Source organism: Mya arenaria, chromosome 3 (genome assembly GCF_026914265.1).
Source record: "Mya arenaria isolate MELC-2E11 chromosome 3, ASM2691426v1".
NCBI lineage: Eukaryota > Metazoa > Mollusca > Bivalvia > Myida > Myidae > Mya > Mya arenaria.
In genome coordinates, this window is record NC_069124.1 from 46,513,561 (window position 1) to 46,536,737 (window position 23,177).

The 23,177-nt window shown below is 34.2% G+C and overlaps 1 protein-coding gene across 2 annotated transcripts; it reads right to left on the bottom strand.

The window, feature by feature from the left end:
- Positions 1-817: 817 nt before the first annotated feature.
- LOC128226463 (A disintegrin and metalloproteinase with thrombospondin motifs 16-like) lies at positions 818-21,789 on the bottom strand. 2 transcript variants are annotated; one of them, XM_052936349.1, is made up of 12 exons: positions 21,324-21,789; positions 14,493-14,692; positions 13,758-13,844; positions 12,906-13,038; positions 12,255-12,375; positions 11,907-11,997; positions 10,096-10,173; positions 9,716-9,876; positions 8,179-8,228; positions 2,486-2,591; positions 1,799-1,978; positions 818-928 (listed from the first exon to the last, which is right to left on the bottom strand). In XM_052936349.1, the coding sequence occupies exons 1-12, from the start codon at positions 21,418-21,420 to the stop codon at positions 925-927; spliced, it is 1,308 nt and encodes a 435-aa protein (XP_052792309.1). In that variant the 5' UTR covers positions 21,421-21,789; the 3' UTR covers positions 818-924. The 2 variants fall into 2 exon arrangements, with proteins under 2 accessions (XP_052792309.1, XP_052792310.1); XM_052936350.1 differs by lacking the exon at positions 21,324-21,789 and having other exon boundaries at positions 13,718-13,844; positions 14,493-14,688.
- Between the last annotated feature and the right edge of the window lie 1,388 nt (positions 21,790-23,177).

The following is a 23,177-nucleotide window of genomic DNA, read 5'->3' on the forward strand; positions in this document are numbered from 1 at the left end:
CTAAACTACCGTGTGTGTCAAAATAACAAACTGTCATAATTGGAGTTAATTGAAGTTTTCTTACAATGTTCAGATGTATGTTATTGTTGTTTTATATCTGTTTTGTGTAATCCGTAAAGGTAAATGAAATCAATTTGCCACAAATAATTCTTTTATTTTTTCACTTTAATTTTCAATAATACGTTTGCTGTTTCAATTTCAGAAATCGGATTTCATACATGAATCAAACTCAAATGTGTTGGGGTTGGTATTAATTTTTTTTGAAATGCGGATGTGTCGAATGTTCGTTATCTCGACCTTTTTCCCTAGATCCCGACAAAGTCGACATAACGAGTTTCGACTGTACTACATTTCATCGAGCCTATTCTATTAACTAGTCATGCTTAAAAGTGATGCTAAAGAAGACATGCTTTTCGGTGGTTTATTTGAAAATAACGGTGTTTTATATCCTGATAAGCTCATCGTTTGAAACAATGAGTTATCTCAATTTAAGATTGTTTCACTGTATAAAAACGAAGATAAACGCACACAGAGCTGGAAAAAACAATAATGAAGTCGTCTCCGGTTTGACGTCATTTGGCTATCATTTCACGCGATTTTCCAATAAAATATCAATTAATTATTATATTAAATGAAATATAAGCATGAACTTAAGAACAGAAATCCATCGTTGATACCAAAAGTAAATATTTCACCCGTGACCAATCCATATTGGTGCATCCTCGGTGAAATAAAGTTATCCAGCTTTACAACTTGACATTCACGACGTCACAAAATGCTTCGGTCGATGCGCCCTTGTTAATCATTAAGAGTTTACCTAATATTGTAACGCGTTCGCTAGCGTCCAGGGGCTGCATGTCCCTGGCTGCTCATGATCACCCTAGGCAAAAATTATAACACGAAGCAGCACCCGATATCCTGCGCTCATCTGTAGCGTTAGAAAACATTAATTTATTAACCTGGTCATCTACTATACGTACATGTGCAGATTGTGCCGTTTAAATTTAGTCCCGATATCCGGTAAATGTAAACAGCTTCACGAACACTTCCTTTGATTACTATTTAAGTGAAATGGTAAGTTTCTCCGTAAAATATGATAAACATCACGCAGCACTTATTCAAATCTGGCATAGCACTTCTTAATGCCGTTTTTATAGCCCCATAAGAATTGTCACTGTTGCAAATAACAACATCAGCTAACGTAGTGTTCAACTATGAAAGCTTTCTGTTGACAAATACACTGTTGAAAACTATGTGTTTTCGCTGATTTATTTGACATATAGCTTGTTTTCATGATCCTGTCCAGACTCATGTGACCCGAAAACCAGTGTGTTTATATACCAAAACCTAAATCGGACACGAGGCTGGCCGATCGGTTGATGGCCGTTTTGGCCAAAACAAGTTTGGTAGGACTCTCCTGACCTAGATAAAAGAATGTCCTATTCAGAAAGAAAGATCGCGTACTGTAAAAACTATAAACGACTTGTGTATGAATAATAAATAAAGTGAAACTAAATTGAATCATGATTTGAGTAGCAACGATTGAATAAAATTAAAACATCCTAAACAATACAAGTGCATCATAAATACTATGCATTAGTTATATAGGATTAATCATGTTTTAGGCATATACTTGATTGCTGAAATATCTAAAAGAGGTAAACTAAGTTACGCCACCGTGGAACAATAATAGTCTACCTGCGGTAAGGATAATTATCACTGTTATTTATCAAGACACCATAAGCCTGGGTCGTATCAAATATGTTCTAGCCATAACCTTAACTGCACTACTACTTACGTGTTAAACGTAGTGATATACGCAGTAAAGTAATCGATGGAGCATGAAGAAAATGAGAAGCGATGGAGGTTTTTGATCTCGTCAGAAGATACGCCAAAAGAGGGAGCCATCACATACGCATCGTCACTCGAACAAAGTTCGCCATTACCGTCGACTGTACCATCGTGCTGGGCGCCCAAACTGAATAGCATGCGATTGAGGATTTTTAACAGTTTATTATTTCTAATATCATTATTGTAAATAAGTTCTTTATTTTCACATATTATAGGTTATAGAGACCACCTTAAATTGAACAATTTGCACGCGAAAAAATACTGATTTCTAGAAAGAAATGAGAAGAAAGATTGGTTGAACGGTATCACTTTGTATTCCATAAACAACCCCGGGTCCGGGGAATAAAAACGGTGAAAATGTTCAACACATAATAGATCGAGCAGATCCAGTGTGTTCAGTGACATAAATTGTAAATCACAAACAAATCGTTTGCAAAACCTATATATTTTGAAATAAGCCCATGATATGATATGCTTAGATTCAAATGCTAAAAGAAGAGATAAAAACACTTATAAACACTCAATAATTCCGAATTATCTGCCCAATGAGCTACATGAACAAGAACGAATTCCTCTTTACGACTCGCTGACTTATTCCTTTTATTCAAGCCTTTGCCTCGTGTCCACCACTTACTTATGTCCCAACTCGTGTGCAGCAATCGTGGCTAGAACCGCCCCGAAATGGTCTTCGTTGATGTTGTAATTCAAGTTACTACACGCTCCAGGAGTGTAGGCGAGGCCTGCAATCGAGCAAGTTTTTAAATGACCATGTGCCCGACTGATGATACCGTTATTATCAGTATGATATAGAGTGGTGATGGTATCTACTCGTCCAGTTGTTTAGTTTGTTTGCAACTGCTCCTTGAAGGATGTACTTCAATTTCCGTTCAACCATTGATCATAAAAATGCTTTAATATATATTTTATGATTGTCTGTTATTTCATTTAATCATTTTGGTCAGTTCTTTATCACATGCTGTATCTCGTTTTCGGCTAAATACAACAATCACGTGCTGTTTTATAATGAAATTCAAAGTTTAATTATAAATAATGGAAATCATTCACAATCATTTGGAGAAGATGAAGTTGTTTGACGGGGTTTCCCCTTGTTTGTGACTTTGTATGTTTTATGTTTACAGCGTCTTTCTGACTTTATTACACACAATCATCCAATTGTAGAAATTCAAATAAATGGAAACTATAAAACAAATCTTTTTTGAAGAACTCAACTTTCTTGAAGGGGCTGTACTCCATATGATAAAATAGCGAAAAAAAGAGAATATTGTCGAAAACTGACATTAACTTGGCATCGATGTGTACAATGCATTGAAACCTACTAACTGAAGTACCACATAGTACCAAATACCAAATACAATTTATTTAAGTTTAGCAGTTATTTCGTATTTTTCCATAAAAAAGATTACTGGGTATGTCTACCAGGTAGAATTCATTCCTTATGCGTGATTGGCTAGTCGGTGTTATCACGTGATATTACCGAGGTAGGTAAATAGCTTAATTATGTCATCTAATAAGAGTAAGCCGTAGTAGCTCAGTGGATACGACGCTGGACTGCAAATTTGGCAACACAGGTTCGACCCGGTCTCCAACACATTTTTTTTTTTACATTTTGTTACTTTTTTTACAAAAAAACGTTTTTTGGTCCCAGTCTGGTGTACAGTCCCTTAAAACAATATAGTAAACAATCACTTGAATTTCTTGACACTAGAATAGTTTTCTCATTATTCAAAATTAAGAAATCCATTTAAGTGGGATCATTGAACATAAAAATACACGATTCTGTATCACTTATTTTTTAAATGGACTTCTGACACGACAACTGCATCAGGAATAACTTAAAAATAACAGATAACTCAGTAAACAAAATCATATAGAAAACAAGTCTAAAGAATTCAGACTCGTCTTAAAACACTGGCAGCGCAGAAAGATCACATTAACACAAGTAACAGTCGTTAACTTACATAAAACTTAAACAAAAATGATATCGCTGTGTACAACGCAATGGGCGTTAATTACAGATGTATCACGTCGCTAACGCCACATGTATTTTACTCAGTTTTTGCGCCTTTTTACAAATCGAAATTTACTTGGGTTGTATACCACGTAAATACCAGTTAATTTAAAAATAGTATCGGTTTATGTATCTGCTCTAATCATATGACTTTTACATGCTAAATATACAAACTATTAACTTGGAAACTATTATGCGCTAGTTTCAACTTATCGTCATTCTATCAATGTAATGATAGTATTATGTATTTCGCATATGTTTCGCCAGACGGTTCCACATATTACGATAGGAAAACTGATAAAAATGGCATATTACAGTTGTTTGAGCATTTCGAAATTATTAGACACGATTATACAGATATTTCATTATTATTGTCAGGTGACTTTAATTCTCGTAATAAAGACTTCTTAGATTTTATACCCAATGATAATCTTAACTATGTATTTGGCGATGTAGAATATGAGGGGAGTTATTTTGAAATGCCACGAAACAATAAGGATATGATTCGGGGGAATAATTTTGGAAAAAAACATTAGTTAATTTTTGCTGCATTTTAGACGTTCATATTCTAAATGGTAGATTCCCGAGCGACTTAAACGGAGAATTTACATGTTTTTCAAATGATGGTGTCAGTACAGTCGATTATATGATAGCTTCCTCTGACCTTTTTCAATATATTAGAGATTTTAAAGTGTTAAATGCAGATGATTCTGATCATTTTCCAATCTCATGTATGTTAAACCTGAACTCTAAGGAATTATCGCAAACTACGGTTATGACTGATAGCATAAATGCGACTAATGATAGATACAAGTTGCAAAATAATTTGTGTGATACCTTTATAGAAAACATACGTAACTTATTGCATGCTCGTAATGCTCTTATTTTACAATCAATGAACGATGGTATAAATCAATGCATTGACAAAAATATACTATGATGCTGGAAATTGTATGAAAAGCAAAATTAAATATGTGTCAGACCAACCTCCATGGTGGGACGAAGAATGCTATCAACTTAAACAATTAAAAAACACTGCCCTACGTGCATTTCGTCATTCTAATAGTAGCAATGACCTTAAAATATATAAAGATAAGCGTAACGCGTTTAAAAACTGTTGCTGTGTGAAGCAATACGATTATCAATGTAAGAATAGATTTAAATTAGTAAACAGTGCAAACCCAACATCATTTTGGAAACAATTGAAACTTGGTACAAAGAAATCGAAAGCTGTGTCTAGTATTGCTGCCAATGACTGGCACGATTATTTCAGAAGCCTTCTCTATGATGAAAATGCAGTATTGGTTGATCCGAATAGTGAAAATGTTCATGATTTTATAGACGAAAGTGCTAGCACCCTTAATGATACTTTTACTTTATCGGAGGAAGAATCATCTATTTCCAAACTATTAAATAATAAAAGTTGTGGGTTATATGGAATTCCGTCTGAATTTTATAAATATACGTGTTCTGATATAGGACCTTTTTTCTTGTTATTATTTAATAAGATTTTGTCAACAGGAGTGTTTCCACAATCTTGGGGACAAAGTATAATATGCCCTGTTCATAAATCTGGATCAAATACTGTACCAGGAAACTACCGTGGTATATCAATTACAAATACCATGTATAAGATTTTTTCTGGTGTTGTAAATAAAAGACTTTATAATATGGCTGAGCAAAATACAAGATTGATGAATGTCAAGCTGGGTTTCGTCGAAATTATTCCACGGTTGATAATATATTTTGTTTACAAGCTATGGTTAAGAACCATACCTTTCAAAAAAAGAGGACGCTTTTACTGTTTATATGTTGACTTCCGTAAAGCTTTTGATAAAATTAACCACGTAAAACTATTTCAATCACTTCAAAAGTTAGGTGTTTATGGTAATTTTTTAAGAGTCTTGAAATCTATGTACTTTAACCTTAATTCATGTGTTAGAACAAATGGTGGGGTAACTAATTCGTTTCCCTGTAATATCGGTACGAGGCAAGGAGATAAATCATGTTCGACAATCTTTATCCTCTTTATAATTGAGTTATCTGCTCTTTTAAGAGAGAAATGTGGGTCTGGCATTTTCATCACCAACGATATACCAGATATAATATGTTTAATGTTCGCAGATGACATTGCAAATTGCGCCGAAACAACATTAAAACTACAGCAGCAGCTCAATACGATAGATGAATTTTGTCTTAATTCCGGTATGGAGGTGAACCTTGAGAAAACAGAAATTATTGTATTTAGAAATGGTGGACTTTTAAGGAGCTATGAAAAATGGCAGTTTCGTGAACTAAACGTTAAAACTACTTCAGTTTATAAGTATATGGGACTTCTTTTTACCCCACAATTGTCATGGACATCAGCTAAAGAAAAGTTGTCGGCTCAGGCACAAAAATCTATATTTGCAATTAAACATTATCAAAAGCCCTTCGGTTATTTCCCAACCAAAGAACTTTGATATTTGATACCATGATTAACCCTATTTTATGTTACGGTTCTCAAATTTGGGGATATGAGTTTAGTCCAAGTATTGAGTCTGTATATAATGACTTGTGCAGGAAGCACCTTTGGGTAAATAAGACTACGAACACCTGCATGGTTCTTGGAGAGTGTGGTAGATTACCATTGTGTACATCATATTTTTTCTAATTGTATGAGATATTTTTGTACATTATTAAGAATGACCTATACTAGATATCCGAAACAATGTTATTTAATGCTTAAATCTCTTGATGAAGTTGGACGAACTTGCTGGGTAACAAATATTAAAAACATGTTGTTTACATATGGATTTGGATATATTTGGATAACTCAAGACGTTGGAAGTGTTAACGTTTTTTTAACAATCTTTAAACAGAGAATTATTGATTGCTATAACCAAAACTGGTTTGAATCTGTAAATAATTCTGGTCGCTGTTCTCATTACAAAGACTTTAAAACACTGCTGAATGTTAAAAGATACCTATCAGTAGCTATACCATTTAAGCACAAGATAGCACTTTCAAAATTTCGATGTTCAAACCATAAATTGAGAATAGAAACTGGTAGGCATCAAACATACCAAAAGATGATCGTATATGTACTTTTTGTTATGATAACGAACATTTATCTGTCTTAGTTTGTGAATATCATGCATTTTTTGTCTGTAGAAAGTATGACAATATAAGAAGACAATATTTGTTTAATTGGTACTCTGCTGGGGTAGATTTGAATGACTTTTATAGCCTTATGAAAACAACTAATTATGAGATTCTAAGTAAGTTGTCTTTCTATGTATATCATCTTCTTTTAGAAATTAAAAATTAAAAGGATATACTCATGTTTGGATATATGCTTAAATTCCTTTTCTTGACACAACTCGTATATTATTTGTTTTATTATGTATGTCACGTATTTTGGGCCGGTGGCCTTTGATTACTTAATAAATTTCTTGACTTTGACTTTTCAAATGGGAAAACTCAGCTGAGACAGCGACAAAATATTCATGATAAGCTCGTATTGACAGTTCTGGGTTTGTCTTGTGAAAATAATGTATTTGCTGATGTTGGACCATCTGGTCTCAATGCCCTTTAAAACCTGTACATAAACAAGACATAACATAATGAACATATTACAAATATGGCGTCATATAAACCGGCTGTCAAGTCACCATTTAAAAAAACAGCAAATTTTCGTTCACAGTTTAATGTTTATGTTGTGTTTCTTACTTGATGTAAATATTTTCGAAACTACATTATTGCAATGCGTGTAGCGCGGGAAATGACATTGATTTGTCAGTTTGTGGTATTCAGCAAATTATCATTGCAGGTGACACATATTTAATTTTTTGTTACCTTTTTACCGTAAAAAAAATGATGTTATAATGAGAATCTGTCAATCGTCATACTCATCATACAATAAAATTATTTTCAACTTGTCCAGGAAAAATGAAATATTTTTTCCTGCACTCGTTGAATAAAATTGTGTAATATATGATGACTCGTGGCAACTCCTATATATATTTGTTGTTGTTTTTTGTATCGTTTTGATAACTCATATGTTCAATAATATGCCTTGAGAAAAATCAAACCATCCGTTCTCTTTTCACACTCACGTGAGGGAATGCACTCCTGCTATTTCCTTGACCTATAAAATTAAGTGACACGTGCTCCAACCTATTCCTTTAGCATAACATAAGAGGTCACTCCTAGCAACGATCTACCATAGAATAACTAGAATGCAAGTTATTCAGAAATTTCCGAAAACTTATAAAATTCTATGCCATGTTGTCATAATAAAAAAAACGTTTTGTTACCTGCAGTAGCGGAATAAAACTCGTTGTTGACAAATCTGCCCATTTCATAACTAAAATATAAAACAAAACAATAATTGTTGAAATTTCATTCCTGCATTTGTATGCCAATGTTTAATTTCGACTTTTAACTTTTGTTTGTGTTTATGTATGTTTATACGTCTTAACACTTTGAGGATACTAGATAAGGCCTTCACTATTTCAGTAAGTTTCTTTTGGCTCACCCGAGCACAAAGTGATCAAGGGTAAACTATTGTTATAGGTCACTGTACGTCATCCGTTCATTGTCAACATTTTCCTTGAAACAAAATCTTATCCATAATCATTTGGCCAATTTCAACAAAACTGCACATGAGATTTCAAAATAATGTCACTGAAATGTACATAAGGTGACCCTCTTTCATATTCCTTCAAGCAATGATGATTCGTAGAAAACAATGGCCACCAGAGGCGGAGACACTAACATGATAATAAAAGAAAACCGTAAAATGTATCTTATGTGATGTAAGTTTGTTTAAAATAAAATAGTCGCCAAGAATTTGGTCAGTTTTATGTACACTTATATAAGGAAAACAAAAACCAAAAGGTCTAGAGCTTATCTAATTGGCATATAGCATTGCCTAGTGGATATCATCATTTTGTTTTCAAATCGTGTTCCTCGGGTTAATGTTGGTCCAACCCTTGTTTTACTTTGTTACAATGTTTTGTTTTACTCGAAAATGCAGTGCTCAGAGCTGAGATGTTTACTATGTAGATTTGTCTAGTGGTCCTTGTCTAACTATGTTAAAATCGTCAAATTTCCGATCACCAATCATTAGCAACCTTCAGGCTCCATAGAAACCACAAATATTTTTTCTAAATGATCGATGACCTTTTCGGCAGCAGTTTGCTGGAATTATCTCTTCCAATAACAACTATCACATTCCTTAGCAACTACAATTTACTCAGCAACAATTACTATCTCTTCACTGACTTGCTTCGCTTTATAACTATCACATTCCTAAGCAACCATGGAGCTCCTTAGAAACAATTAACTTTCTCCACAACTTCCTTTTTGTCTTTGCAACCAATGTCATTTTTGGAAACCAATGTACTCAGATGAGAGATGTAGGGCCACGTGGACCTCTTGCTATAAAAATAATGTTTCAGTAATTAATGCAAACTAGAAAACTGGGACAGATGCCACTGCTCGTTGATAAAGAGCATTACTTGACCAAATGTACGCTAGAGCATAGTATTGCTTCACATATAAAGAGTGTCGTTGTTAAACATGTACGGTTTGTGAAAATATCTTTAACGGTTTCAAGTAATTGTCAATTTTTTTTACACGATGGCGACAACAACAACGCTGCAATGACAAATATCATAACATCTTTCGAAATCTATAGAACAGTGAACTAGGGTGTGTTTAAAAATGACTATTTCTATCAAATTCAATTTATTTTGCACGACGTTGGTGGAACTCAACAGTTTTTCAACGTACCCTAAATTACGGTTAACTTATACAATACGTCTTTTAGAACGGTTGTGGCGAAATTACCCTGTAAACATCATAGCGACGTCAAAGTTGTAATTCTGCTTAAGGTTGGTATTTCCCCAGTCCTTAAAGGCAGGCAATACGAGTTCGGCCAGGAACGCTCGACGGCCATTTACATCGAATGATTGTAGATTATTCTCGACGTACGGTGCGTCTGTAGAACTCTACAATATGGACAGGATTTGCTGTTATATTAAGTCACTATTTTTAACAACAACCGTCTCAGATCCTCGATTGGGGAAAAATCTGTTTAAAGAACTATCAACAGAACAGATAAATTACGATTGATATCCGCCCTGATATACTAATACGGATACTTATTGTCCTGTAAAGCAAACAGACACAACTAGGCAACCAATGAATTTTATTTCAGTGCTTCTTACCGTTGCAATGGATATTCCCGCGTAAACGAGGGAAATGGTGTAGCCTGAACCCGTCACTGAGCTGTAGCGAACGCTCATCTGTAAACATATAAGGCATATATCTTGAAAATTTGACCTTTTCCAAATGTAGTTCTTTTGAAATAAAATCAACAAGATTAGTGTTCACATTTTAGAATCTGTACACTCCAATACAATTAAAAATCCTTCAAAATCAGGTTAAATTTGCCCCACGATTTGTTTACCCTAAAAGAAATTATTGAAACGCACGACGGGCACGCCATTTGGCGGTCGTAATGTTTTGATTGTCCAACAAATATCGCACCTGCTTACCTTTCCTCCACAGGTCACTAAATTGAAATTAACAACTTATAAAAGTAAGCTATATGCCTTAGTGACCTAGAACATATCTGTATAAAATTAAATGATGCTGCTTAGTTTTAAGGAGTGTTTGTAACAAGAACAACCTGAAATGAGACATTCCATTGATAGTTCCCTATGGTCATTATTATGTCAGTTGTGCAGGGTTCCCGCTGGCGCTCGCAAAAATCACAAAAGTCGAGAATCTAATGTAGACAACGTTAATTTTCGTTATATAAGTATTGTTACGCCGTAAGTGCCCTTTCAGCCTAAGCGGGCCGGCCCTTTCTAGAGCTATTCGGAAACCTCGTTCATTTATATCGTAACCTCTGGTGTATGCCGGTACATCAGTAGAAGAAGATCGTAAAATTTTGAATTACAGTATTAATTAAATGTAGTGTTTTAGCTTGTATTTGTAGATCTAAGTTTAAATTGATTGCCAATGAAGTGTATTATTGCAAACATAATTAAGATTTCTAAGAGTTAAGTCATTAAGTTTAACTGCTAAGTTGAAATTACTACTTGGGGCGTAGTTAAAGTATACCGATTTCTTACCGTCTACACACATCCGAGGTTGTTTTCAATAAAATGTCTGAGGAGTTCCGAATGGTACTCAAGCACAATTGTCGATTTTCAGTGACACGAGCGGCACTGTTGCAGTAAACCAATCATGCTACTATGGATCTTTGTGCTGATTCGGGCCTTTTGTCATAGTCTGAGGCACAATGTATGGCATATAGAAAACTTTTTTATATTGCCAAGCTTTTTTCAACAGAAATTCAACGTTTTAATGTCACCACCTGCACAGCAAATGCAATAATCGGACTTCTTGGGCTCTCTGACTGAACAATCAAGACGTAAGTCAGCAATTACTTAACAACATATGAAATTGAGCCTGGCTCTTCCTTTGAGCGGATGATAAACATCGAACACATATACCTTACTTAATTTGACCATTTGCGACTGTATAAATTCATTTTTTTAAGTATCACAAATAGTAAAAACTCTTATCTTCTTCCTATAATACTTGAGTTCATGTATGCGTGCAGTAAAGCTTCTCGGAAGTCTTATCCTCTTCCTATAATACTTGAGTTCATGTATGCGTGCAGTAAAGCTTCTCGGAAGTCTTATCCTCTTCCTATAATACTTGAGTTCATGCATGCGTGCAGTAACGCTTCTCGGAAGTTTATTCTTCTTCCTATAATACTTGAGTTCACGCATGCGTGCAGTAACGCTTCTCGGAAGTTTGATCCTCTTCCTATAATACTTGAGTTCATGCATGCGTGCAGTAACGCTTCTCGGAAGTTTGGGACGCTATATCTTGAGCGTTCATATTGCCTGTGCACACCGGTACTAAAAGGAGGAGAATAAGGAACGATGCGTATTAAGACGTAAGGATTGATTGCTGATTTGTCTTATGGTAACAAACTAATAATGTGTAAAATGATATTTACCGCATTTAAAACAAAAGCGTAGAATTGTTTAATGGCTGAAATCGCCGATGTTTGCTTTTCTAAATCGGTGCCCGTCATATGCCTATACCAGCTAGAAAATAAAACATGCTTTTGGTACAGAAACAGCGTAGTGACAAATAAGTACTGATATAATTTGTTTTTAGATGTTATAGTGTGTAATTGTCTATGTATATTTACTTTAATTATCACACGATATTATAAAATCAACGGTAGTAAAATACTGATCTGTTTTGTTCTCACAATATATTTAGAATAAAAAAGTAGTGGTGCAGCTTGATTTTGGAGAACTAAAGGTTTTACATTACGAAGATATCTGCAAAGACATACAAGGAATAAAGACTGTAGTCGATAACAAAGAAGATTTCAACTTCATAATCTGTTGCCTGTCTTTTCACTCGGTCGGAGTTCTTGTAATTTGATGCTACTATCTGTTCAGCTCTGCTTGCATCTATACAGACAAATGCTAGCAATTAATGATCAGTTATTCACAGAACCAATAATGATCGTTAACACAAAATATAAAAAACTGCTGTGGTGTCTAATTCAAATGCATTGTATATTGTATGAATATGCCCAATCTTATTCAACTTTCCTTGTTAATAATATTAAATCCACGCTTGAAACAACAAGGCAAACAATCATCATGCTTCGAGTTTTTTATATCTTTAAATTACTTATACAGCTTACAGGAATGAGCATGTTTATACTTATACATCTGTACTTGATTTCTTATTATACCAGAACTGGTGCGTATTTAGGCTAAAGAAATCATAGAGAGTACTAAAAGTTATTATACTCTTAAAATTGCTCTGTAGTAAAAATGTATACGAACCGAAAAAAGTATACATTTCGAAATTATTTAAATATAGCTTTAATATAGTTTTATGTACTTTTTACCACCCATTACTTTTATAATTGCCTTAACTTTTACTCATTTTTTCAAGTGATCAAACATGGTAGAATTATGTGTGAACTCACTGAAATCGGGGTTTACCAGGAAGTCAGTGTCAGTCGGGCTGGTATCTTCAATTTCCGTCACGGAGTGGCCGGCGTTGACGAAAGTTGGTGGCTGCACGAGCAGCTCTCGATCGCCAGACTGGTACGTCCCGAACTGATAATTGTATGAAGTAACCAGTAACAAGTTCATATCACACATGTATGATGAATATATACAGTTGGGTCGGGGCAAAAGTTATAACAACTTTTGCTATAAGCCCTCCGTTTAAAAAAACGCATTATACATTTTGTTATAAAGCAATGGTTTTATAAATATATAATAGATGTTATACAATATATGATATAGGATATGGTACACTGTGCCACGTTGCACCCCCCCCCCCCCCCAACCGCTTCCATAAAGGCAATATTAACGTTGGTGGCTCTACGAGCAGCTCCAGTACGCCAGCCTGGTATTTCCTGAACTTTGGGAGGGGAAAGACGGGCCTTACTTCTACACAGTGGTAACTTTATATTCGTGTTTTTGTTGTTTTGTTTTGAATTACGTTCCAAACTTTACGAAACAAACTTAAGATAAACAGGATAATAAAGATGAACATAAATAATGAGATATGTTAAATCTCTATAAAGTGCTCTTTTTTATTTCACCATAAAATATTTAAAGTCATTGGTGTTGAGTACTGAGTAGACCTCACGATGACTCCTTCAATTTTTAGTTACTGTCAAGTTGATTACACATAATAATAATAATAATATAATAATAATAATAATAATGTAAAAAGTGAGATGATGATGATGATGATGATGATGATGATGATGATACTGATGATTACTCTATTGGCACCCTCATACAAAAAGGAAACACCCTTATACAAAAAGAAAGTTTTCCGTTTCAGGATCGTCAGCCCGCCATACGATAAATGCCGCCTTGTTTGAAACGTCCATGTAGAATGCGGCGGCCTGCAAAAATACACAATATTTATTTAAGAAATGAAGTCATGAAATTGTATACATCAGTTCGGTAATATAAACCCAAGGTGCAAAACTAGAAACACAAGATAGCACAGAATCATGATCGAATATTTGAGAGACAAGTTATAAAATGTAAATAAGTTTGCTTTAATTCATATACAGTTTTGATAGCACATTTCAGTTATTTATGATTGTGTTTTGGCTCATTTAATGAGTCTGTATTCATGAAATAATTGCAATTTTTTATTCAGCATATCTAATGTTTTGTTTACTTTATCTTATAGACGATGATTTACATGTAGCTCTTAAACAACTGATTCACAGTTACTTGACGTTTGGCATTCACCGTTGCCCCCCTCCCCCCCATGAATTATTGGCTTGGCTTGCCTATATAACCATACGATTACTATAACTTGAATAAAAAAGACTCCCTATTTGCATCTCATTATTAACACAAACACAAATTATCTTAAATTCAATTTGTACTATTATACACATTTGATACCATTTCTGACTTCTAGACACCAAGAGATCATCTCGGAAACGAGATAACTCGTCTGATCAAAGCCAAACAACTCTGATCATAATCCTTACAACCCACCTCAAGAAACTGTGATCCTAATCCTCACAACTCACCTCTGAGGAGACCCGGTAAGACACCATTTTCCCAGCTCTCTGCAGAACCACTGGTACATCATCGCTGACGTCATTTATGCTCAGTTTTAAATCTGAACGTAGGTTATTTGACGTAAATCTGACGTCAAGATCTAGCGGAAAGCCATTTGCAGAACGTATTCTTCGCTTGGAAATTGTTGATATGTTAACATCCACATCCTCTGTTAGAAGTAAAGAAATTCAAATACATGTAGATGAAAATGAACTCTTTCATAGAGATTATTCATTAATTGCTTGGTAATAAATAAAATAAAATAAGACATAACGATGTTGTAAAATGACAATAACGTTAATTCACAATGGTGACAATTCCAATAATAACCTTTAAAATTATGAATAAATCAATTTGGCACAACTACAAAAACATGTCCATATTTTAAGGATATACATAACTTGTTATATGCCTATAAATTTCCTTTTTTACATCCAACAGTGAAAATACCGTATCACATTCTTTAGAATTATAATGCATTCTAGTTCTAATGAGATCAAATCCCGAACTGCAAGGAGTTTCTAGTTTATATGAGGTTTTTCTTTTCATATCCGTGTTTATACGTGTGTTTTCTGTTAATATACGTAAAATATAATGCTTTTTTACTTTTAATTTAACATAAGAGTTTTTTTGTAAATCAAACATTATGCTAGGCATGTTTCACAAACTGATTTTCATTGACATCTGGTACATTCTATTATGATTTTCAACTCCACATGGACTCAGTTGATTTGTGTGGTAAATTACAAAAGTCTGAGCTAGAGAGATTTACAAATAGCTTCATATTACAGTTAAGAGTAAAAGAGCCATATATTTTGAGTATATTTACAGAAAAGAATAGTAAAAGGGGAAAACACCTATAAACTGGAAACTCCTAGAAGTTCTGGGTTTGATCTTATTAGAACTAGATTGCATTATAATTCTAAAAATGGTGATACGGATTTTTCAATACGGCGTGCTATATTTAGTTTTCAAATATTGTAGTATAAAATATTCGTGATGGCACAGGCGGGTCAAGCCATATTGCAGTCAATGCATGTCCTTCATAAACTCAGTGAAAAATTGACTTCATAGTTAAGCTATTAGCCATGTAATACAACTCGGGAAACATCGGGTATCATCGACATATATCGCCACTCGCCGTAACAGATCGCGACGAACATCGGGCGTATTCGGCTTGTACCGGATGTTGCTATTTTTAGAAACAGAAGGTATTTCCCGGCTATTCTTAGGTCAATAATGGAATTTCTACATCGAAGGATTTGGAAACATTGTGAGGTTTTTCTCATGAATATACGTTTAAAATAAATAAACACTACAAGTACACGCGGACAGTTGATTACGATACATCTAACAATTTGAGTCATTACAGTTAAACATGGATTATAAGTGAAATATACGCGTAAGAGAAGATTTTCTCTGGAAAAAACGAACTGTCAACAATCGGCATGGAACTGGGATATTCGTTTCAAAGAGCTCTGAATGTAAGTATCCTTGAGCAGTTTTGTACGTTTGTGTTCAAAAACGTTTGTTTTTTAATTTATCTTTGGAATTCTTAAATCATTTTTATTAGCTAAATGTTTAGACAGCATGTTCATATTTTACATGTACTTATGTACATGTTACATATTTTTATATGTACTTATGCACATAACTTATGTTTAAGATATAATATGAGTATGTAATCTTTTAATTGATTGTTTTATCTTAGAAAAATATTAAACTTTAAATTTTGTTTTAAAATGATGTGTTTTGGTACGTGACCTATTTCTAACATACCACAATACATGTACATACCTGTTATTTGTTTACAAAGTGCATATTTTCAAAATTAACCTGAGTGTGAAAAAAGTTGTATGTGGTTTGGGGCTTGAAGCCGCATCTGCTAGGACACTATTGACATCCATTGGCTTGGTGTAGGTCTCGTTAAAACCCCATACTGTTGTGAATCATTATCAACCATATGCACAACAACTACACATTTGTGCCTACCAACCCTTACTCTTAGCTAAAACAGATTTTAGTGCAGAATGTATAATACTTGTGCATTTGTATTTTACGGTGGTAGTTTCTGCTGGTTGATAATCAGAAGTCTAATTTCTTCCAGGCAGGAAAATGTCTGAATATTACTTAGTCAACAACACTGGGTTATGAAGAATTCCAGCCTGCATTAAATACTATGTTGGATCCTTGAGAGCGGATTTGACAGCCACGTCCATCCACAAGGCAGTCGCATCTGATCGAGATGATGTGAGTATTTCATATAAAACATATTTGACTTGGTTTTTGTTTTTTATAAACCTACTGTATTCAATAATCAAGTGGTGGTGGTGGTGGTGGTGATGGTGGTCAAGTGGTGGTGGTGGTGGTGGTGGTGGTGGTGATGATGATGTATGTATCAGCTTGTTGTTGTTTTTTCAAAATAATGTTGAGAAATATTAAACTGTTTATATTTTATTTTGTATATGTATGGCAGTATAATTATCTATACTAATTAGTTAGAAAGGCTTTAAAGTACAACTTTTTCCCTTTACAGCACTAAACATTCTTGATGGGTAAAGTACCTGAAGGTGCATGAAAACCAAATCAGCATTGACTCAGGATTGAGTTATCATCTGTGCACACACTACAAGTACAAAGCATGGGAACAGACCAAACTTCAAATGTTGAAGAGTGAAGAATTATTGTGAAAAAAACTAATTGTTAGAATACCAATGACAAATTAAAACAGATATACATCAAATTACCCACAGAGATTGTTTACATGTTATAATATTAAAAAAAACATTCGTTGAAAACTTTCACTCTGATATTTTTGGAGGGGCAAGCCCACTTAGTGTTCTTCTTTCTTCACATATTTTAGTTTAAAAGTACACTCATTTGTTTTAAACTCTGTATCATAAGTATAGTATCATAAGTAAAATTCATTTATTTGAAAGAGTACATTTTATGAATAAGTCCAATTAAGCTTTATAATTTTTTACAAGAAAAAGGTTGATTTTTAAGCATTTTATTAGCTATAAAAATGTATGGTAACATGACATTATGTATATTTTCTTCAAAACTGGACGGTAAACTATCATAAATTGTCTTTTAAATTGTTCAATAGACATCATAGATAATATCTAAAATGATTTCAGCAGATTGCCTTATAGTTAACTATTTTTTATGAATTTTATAAAACTGCTATATATTTTCAAACATCGAAAAACTGCTCTTTTCCGAAGAATCATAAGATCAATCAAAATTATTTTTTTCCATGTGTATCAATAATGTGTTCGTTTTAACTTTAGTTTTCTGTTAACTGATGTTTATTTTACCAGAAACTGTTGTGCTTATTTCATAATCTCTGATAATGCGAAAAAAATCAAATATAAACAAAATATTTACTTGTCGCTCTTTGCAGCCCTTGGAGTTTGGGGGTGGGTGTAATGAAACATAAATAACTTTTTTAATTCACGGTAAAAAATCTTCAAAATTTGGATAAAAGTCCCATAGTGTACTGTGATTATAACTATGTTGTCGGTTAAAGCTTTTAAAAAAGTGTGTATTACGCGGCTAATACCTTAAATTAGAAGTGTTTGTGTGGGAAATGCATAAGAGATGACGCTAACCCATTACTTGTGCATGTATAATATGTACTTGTTTGCAGTTTTGGTGCTTGTACAACTTCAAAAAAAACCATCCAGGTATGATTTATTGTACAAGAATGACGCGTACAATAGTACGTAAAAAGTGATTTATACAACACAAGCGAGCTTACTCGTACAAATTTATTTATTGAAATTTTGTAAACTCAACTTCTAATCTTTACACCCTTTATCAATTACTCTTTCATTATTTGTTTGTAACCACGTGTTAATCGGTTCGTCAAGAATGGCGTCTGATAGGGAAAAACAATCCAATAGGTTGTCATGGAATTTTTGTCACTGGTTGAGTTAAAAAAATTCATGTAACTTTCGATATATCGCTGAGAAAACGGCACAGAAGTGTTAGCGAGGAATGGAAAGGAAACACTATCTTGACACAGGTAAACTAAAAAAAGATAAATATTTGTTTACAGATCAAGTTGTCTCACTGCCAAAGGAGGAACATTTTCCCACTGAAAAAGTGTCAATTTTTCCAATTGGAAGATTTAATTGGACAATATTCTAATATGGAGTTTTCAAATTTCCTGATTTTTCCCAAGTTGAAGAGTAAGACAATTCAAATCGGAAAAAGTACTTAAAGGTATTATCTTTAGGAAATGTTAAGTAATACTCTGAACGCATTTTTCTCAGTTAGCTTGGTGATAATAATAGTGCAGTTTACTTATTTGTCTCTTTTTAATATGGGAGTAATTTCAACAACATGGGGGCTGATTTTCCAGTTGGAAAAGCCAACTTCTAATGGGAAGGCAATTTTCCCACTGGGACATGTGCTTTGGATACAAACTTATAATAGTTATTAAATAAATCAGGATTCCAAAAATATTTTTTATTTCTATTACCGAACCAATTCCAGTGGTACAAAAATAACAAAATAAACACACTGGATGAAAAAGATAAATATTAAGTTTGCCAAAATTCCGGATGCAAACTTAATTCTGATGCTGTTTAAAATGGAAATTCCATTTGCCAAATAGAATGGGTTTTTTTACAATGTTGACGATATAAATTGTTATATTCGACCAAGTATAAATTGAATTACAGACCCTGAATATAATTCAGATATTTTAACACTTTGGTTATTTTCTTTTAATTTAAGTGCATTTCTGCATTTGTATTTCATATTAATAATTACTGAAGTGATTGTAATTTGGTTTAAATGCATTATGTTATTTCTATTGCATGTAATCCATACGTCAAAAAATAGAATAATATTCCCTGGATTATTAAGCTTTACTATACGCAAGTGACATTGATAATACAAAGCTAAATATATCGCAGTTTGATGTATAAAGCCAATTGCTTTAAGCAAATATCGAATTTGCGTGATTTAAATGATCCATAAGTATATACATTTTGTTATTTGACGTGTTTATCGACAACCTTACTACTACTACGACTACTACAACTACTACGACTACTACAACTACTACGACTGCTGCTGCTGCTGCTGCTGCTGCTGCTGCTGCTGCTGCTGCTGCTGCTGCTGCTGCTACTACTACTACTACTACTACTACTACTACTACTACTACTACTACTACTACTACTACTACTACTACTACTACTACTACTACTACTAGTATACTACTACTACTACTACTACTACTACTACTACTACTACTACTACTACTACTACTACTACTACTAGTATACTACTACTACTACTACTACTACTACTACTACTACTACTACTACTACTACTACTACTACTACTACTACTACTACTACTACTACTACTACTACTACTACTACTACTACTACTACTACTACTACTACTAATGAAAGGGGTGTGTATGATTGTGGTAAGGAAATGGATGTGTATGACCGCGGTAAGGGAAAGAGTGTCTATGATTGTTGTGGGGGAAGGGTTGTGTATGGTTGTGGTGAGGTAATGGATGTGTATGACCGCGGTAAGTGAAAGAGTGTCTATGATTGTTGTGGGGGAAGGGTTGTGTATGGTTGTGGTGAGGTAATGGATGTGTATGACCGCGGTAAGGGAAAGAGTGTCTATTATTATTGTGGGGGAAGGGTTGTGTATGAGTGTGGTGGGAGAAGGGGTGTGTATGACTGTGGTAGGGAAGGGGTGTGTATTATTGTGGTGAGGTAATGATTGTGTATGACCGAGGTAAGGGAAGGTTTGTGTATGATTGTGGTGAAGTAATGGATGTGTATGACCGCGGTGAGGGAAAGAGTGTCTATGATTATGGTGGGGGAAGGGGTGTGTTTGACCGTGATTGCGGACGGGGTATGTACGACCGTGGTGAGGGAAGGGGTGTGTATGCTTGTTGTGGGGGAAGGGGTGTGTATAATTGTTGGGGGGAGGAGTGTTTATGATTTTGTGCTGGGGTAAGGGGTGTATATGATTTTGTGCTGGGGTAAGGGGTGTGTATGATTTGTGTGAATGCGGTTGAAAGTGGTGTGCATTATCGTGGTAGGAATAAAGGTGTGTTTGAACCTAGTTGGGAAGGGGAATATTGACTATGGTGGGGAAGGGGTGGGTTTGACTGAGGTGCAGAAAGGGTGGTAATGTATGTGGTGGGAGAAGGAGTATGCTTGACAGTGATGGGGAAAAGGTGTGTGTGAGAGTGGAAGGAAAGGTTTGTTTGTGTGTGGCCGTGGTGTGGAATGGGTATGTATGATCGTGGTTTGGTAGTGGTGTGTCTGACCGATGTGGGGTATGGGTATGCATGACCGTGGTAGGGATAGTCGTTCAATTAAGTAGTTAGTTTTTTTTCTGGTAGAACTAAAAAGTAGAAATGTTCACTGGTGGAAAGATTTTTTACTCTAAAAACGAAACTACTAGTATGTTATTACTGTTACACATTTATGAACATTTCAAATTTAACGCAGGAAACGAAATTGTCTGATATGTATTTTCCGGTCTTTGAAACATATCTATTACAGACTTTGAATGGTCCGATCGGCCGGATGGAGAAAATGTGACCCCAGAAGACCGGTAGTGGTATATAGAGGACACTAGATCCACTCCACTAGAATTGCATATTCCCATATTGCTGTTTTCGATATTGTAAATAACATAATAAACAAAAGGAATATAATAAGACGGTGTCGAAAAAAATATACTATTTTTATACTGCGATATTCTTTTAATAACACTGTTAATAAGTCTACTACTGTAGACACAACACGTACCTTGCTGTGACACGGTGTTGATGTGGGGAAATCGTATAGCATCCGTCGATTCCAGATACAGAAGGTAGAGCATTAAAAGTAGTACCTGTCCCATCATCCAGTCTCTACACTTTCCGACACAGTCTACACTTCCTCTTTATGGTGCCAAATAAAGTAATATTTCAGAGTGCAGAAAATGCCATTTATCAAAACCTATAATTTTCCCTCTATTGTAACTCGATATCGAAATTTATTTACTTCCTGTTTATAATTCTATACTTCTGTTTAAGAACAATTCAATGGCTGCGAATGTACGAACACTACAAACACAAAAAAGTTTTATTTGAATATGTTCAGTCTGCTTAAACAAGCTTAAAAAACGTCTTAATATAGAGTAAGAGTTTTGAAGACTGTTCCAAAATATTTTTTAACAAAACGGAACATTAGTGTAACGAACGAAATTAGATAAAAAAAGTACGGACCCATTTAAAACCACATTATCTCGTAAATGAATCGTTGCATTTGCCAATAACTATTACATTTTTGTTTATTTTGGTTGTATGGCAATTGATTCGTGTTCTTTGAATGAAGATTAAACCTCTTATTAATTATTTTGTTTGCATTAGACGTGGTAATCGTATCAAATTGCATTCTTGTTGAATAGAGGCGGGATGAGCAGTGACGGTAGTATAAAAATGAACAAATGGCTTATACTTAAAAATACAAAAGACAAAGTATGGTTCATATTGTAAGCCGGGCGGTTCAAATTTATAATCATTCAAGATTGAAACTCAAGATTTGTCAGGATTTCTATTAATTTATTCACGTTCTTTAGTCAATTACTTATTACATGAGTCAGCAATGGAACCAGTAGTCAGTTTTGTATTTTAATTGTTTAAGTATGCTAGTAGTATTTTTGTAGGTATATATGTAGTTAATTAAGGTATTAAATATAGTTAGAATTTTATATAATGTAGAAATTACCAGCAAAGCTCTTTTTCATGGCTGGTTTAGTTAAGTGTAGGTTACTCTGATGACTGACTACAGACGAGTGACTACTGACAACTGACTCCATCGCAAAAATTCATCGCCTTATATAGTGGTTGCTGATGCTGGCGTTGCTGGTAACCAATCAGAATTGGGTATTTTCACCAGCAACGCTGGCTGAGTAATGCGGCTCATATTTTGTATGAAACATAAATAGTATAATATTCACTTAAAAAGTGAATATAAGGTCTTGAAGTAGAGAAATTAACATATACTCTTTAATAATATAATGCAGCAATAACTTCTTTGAAGTAAAACAGTGATGCTTATAAGATAAGTGAGCCCAGCATTACACCAGCATTCCGCAAGAACAATAGTAAAATAGTGCTCCCCAGCATTAGAGATCTGGGGTGATACCTTAAATAACACACAACATATTAATATGAATTTAAAACAATACAATAAATCATACATAAATACAATATAACATCACATTTAAATGTTAGAAATGACTCGATTTACTGATTTGAATAATTTACTACGCTGTAACCTACAAAATGCAAATGGCGGACAAGTTTGACAAGTGCACAGCGTTGACTCAATGCTGGCACTCAAAACTACGAGTTAATCTGGTAGAGTTATGGAGAAAGCATTTCCTAGACATTTCATACAATTACTAAGGATTATAATAATGTGATGCAGCAGTGGAAATTCCATCTACTTACTTCAAACAGGTATATTGATTTATGAGTTACATAAATTTCGGACATGCATTTCGGACAAATGACAAACCATACTATTACACTTCCCCCTCCTTAAAAGATTAAACTTCTCCTGAAGTTGTTAAAAGGGGTGCATTCAATATGAATAAGTATGAATTAATTTTTA

What these genes read in the sequence shown, in the direction of transcription:
- LOC128226463 (XM_052936349.1), bottom strand. Translation starts at nt 21,420, where the DNA reads ATGATGGGACAGGTACTACTTTTAATGCTCTACCTTCTGTATCTGGAA. An exon ending in CCTGGTAAACCCCGATTTCA is followed by an intron (nt 12,376 to 12,905) that starts GTGAGTTCACAC and finishes TTGTCTGTATAG; the next exon opens with ATGCAAGCAGAGCTGAACAG. An exon ending in GACTACAGTCTTTATTCCTT is followed by an intron (nt 11,998 to 12,254) that starts GTATGTCTTTGC and finishes TTTATTTTCTAG; the next exon opens with CTGGTATAGGCATATGACGG.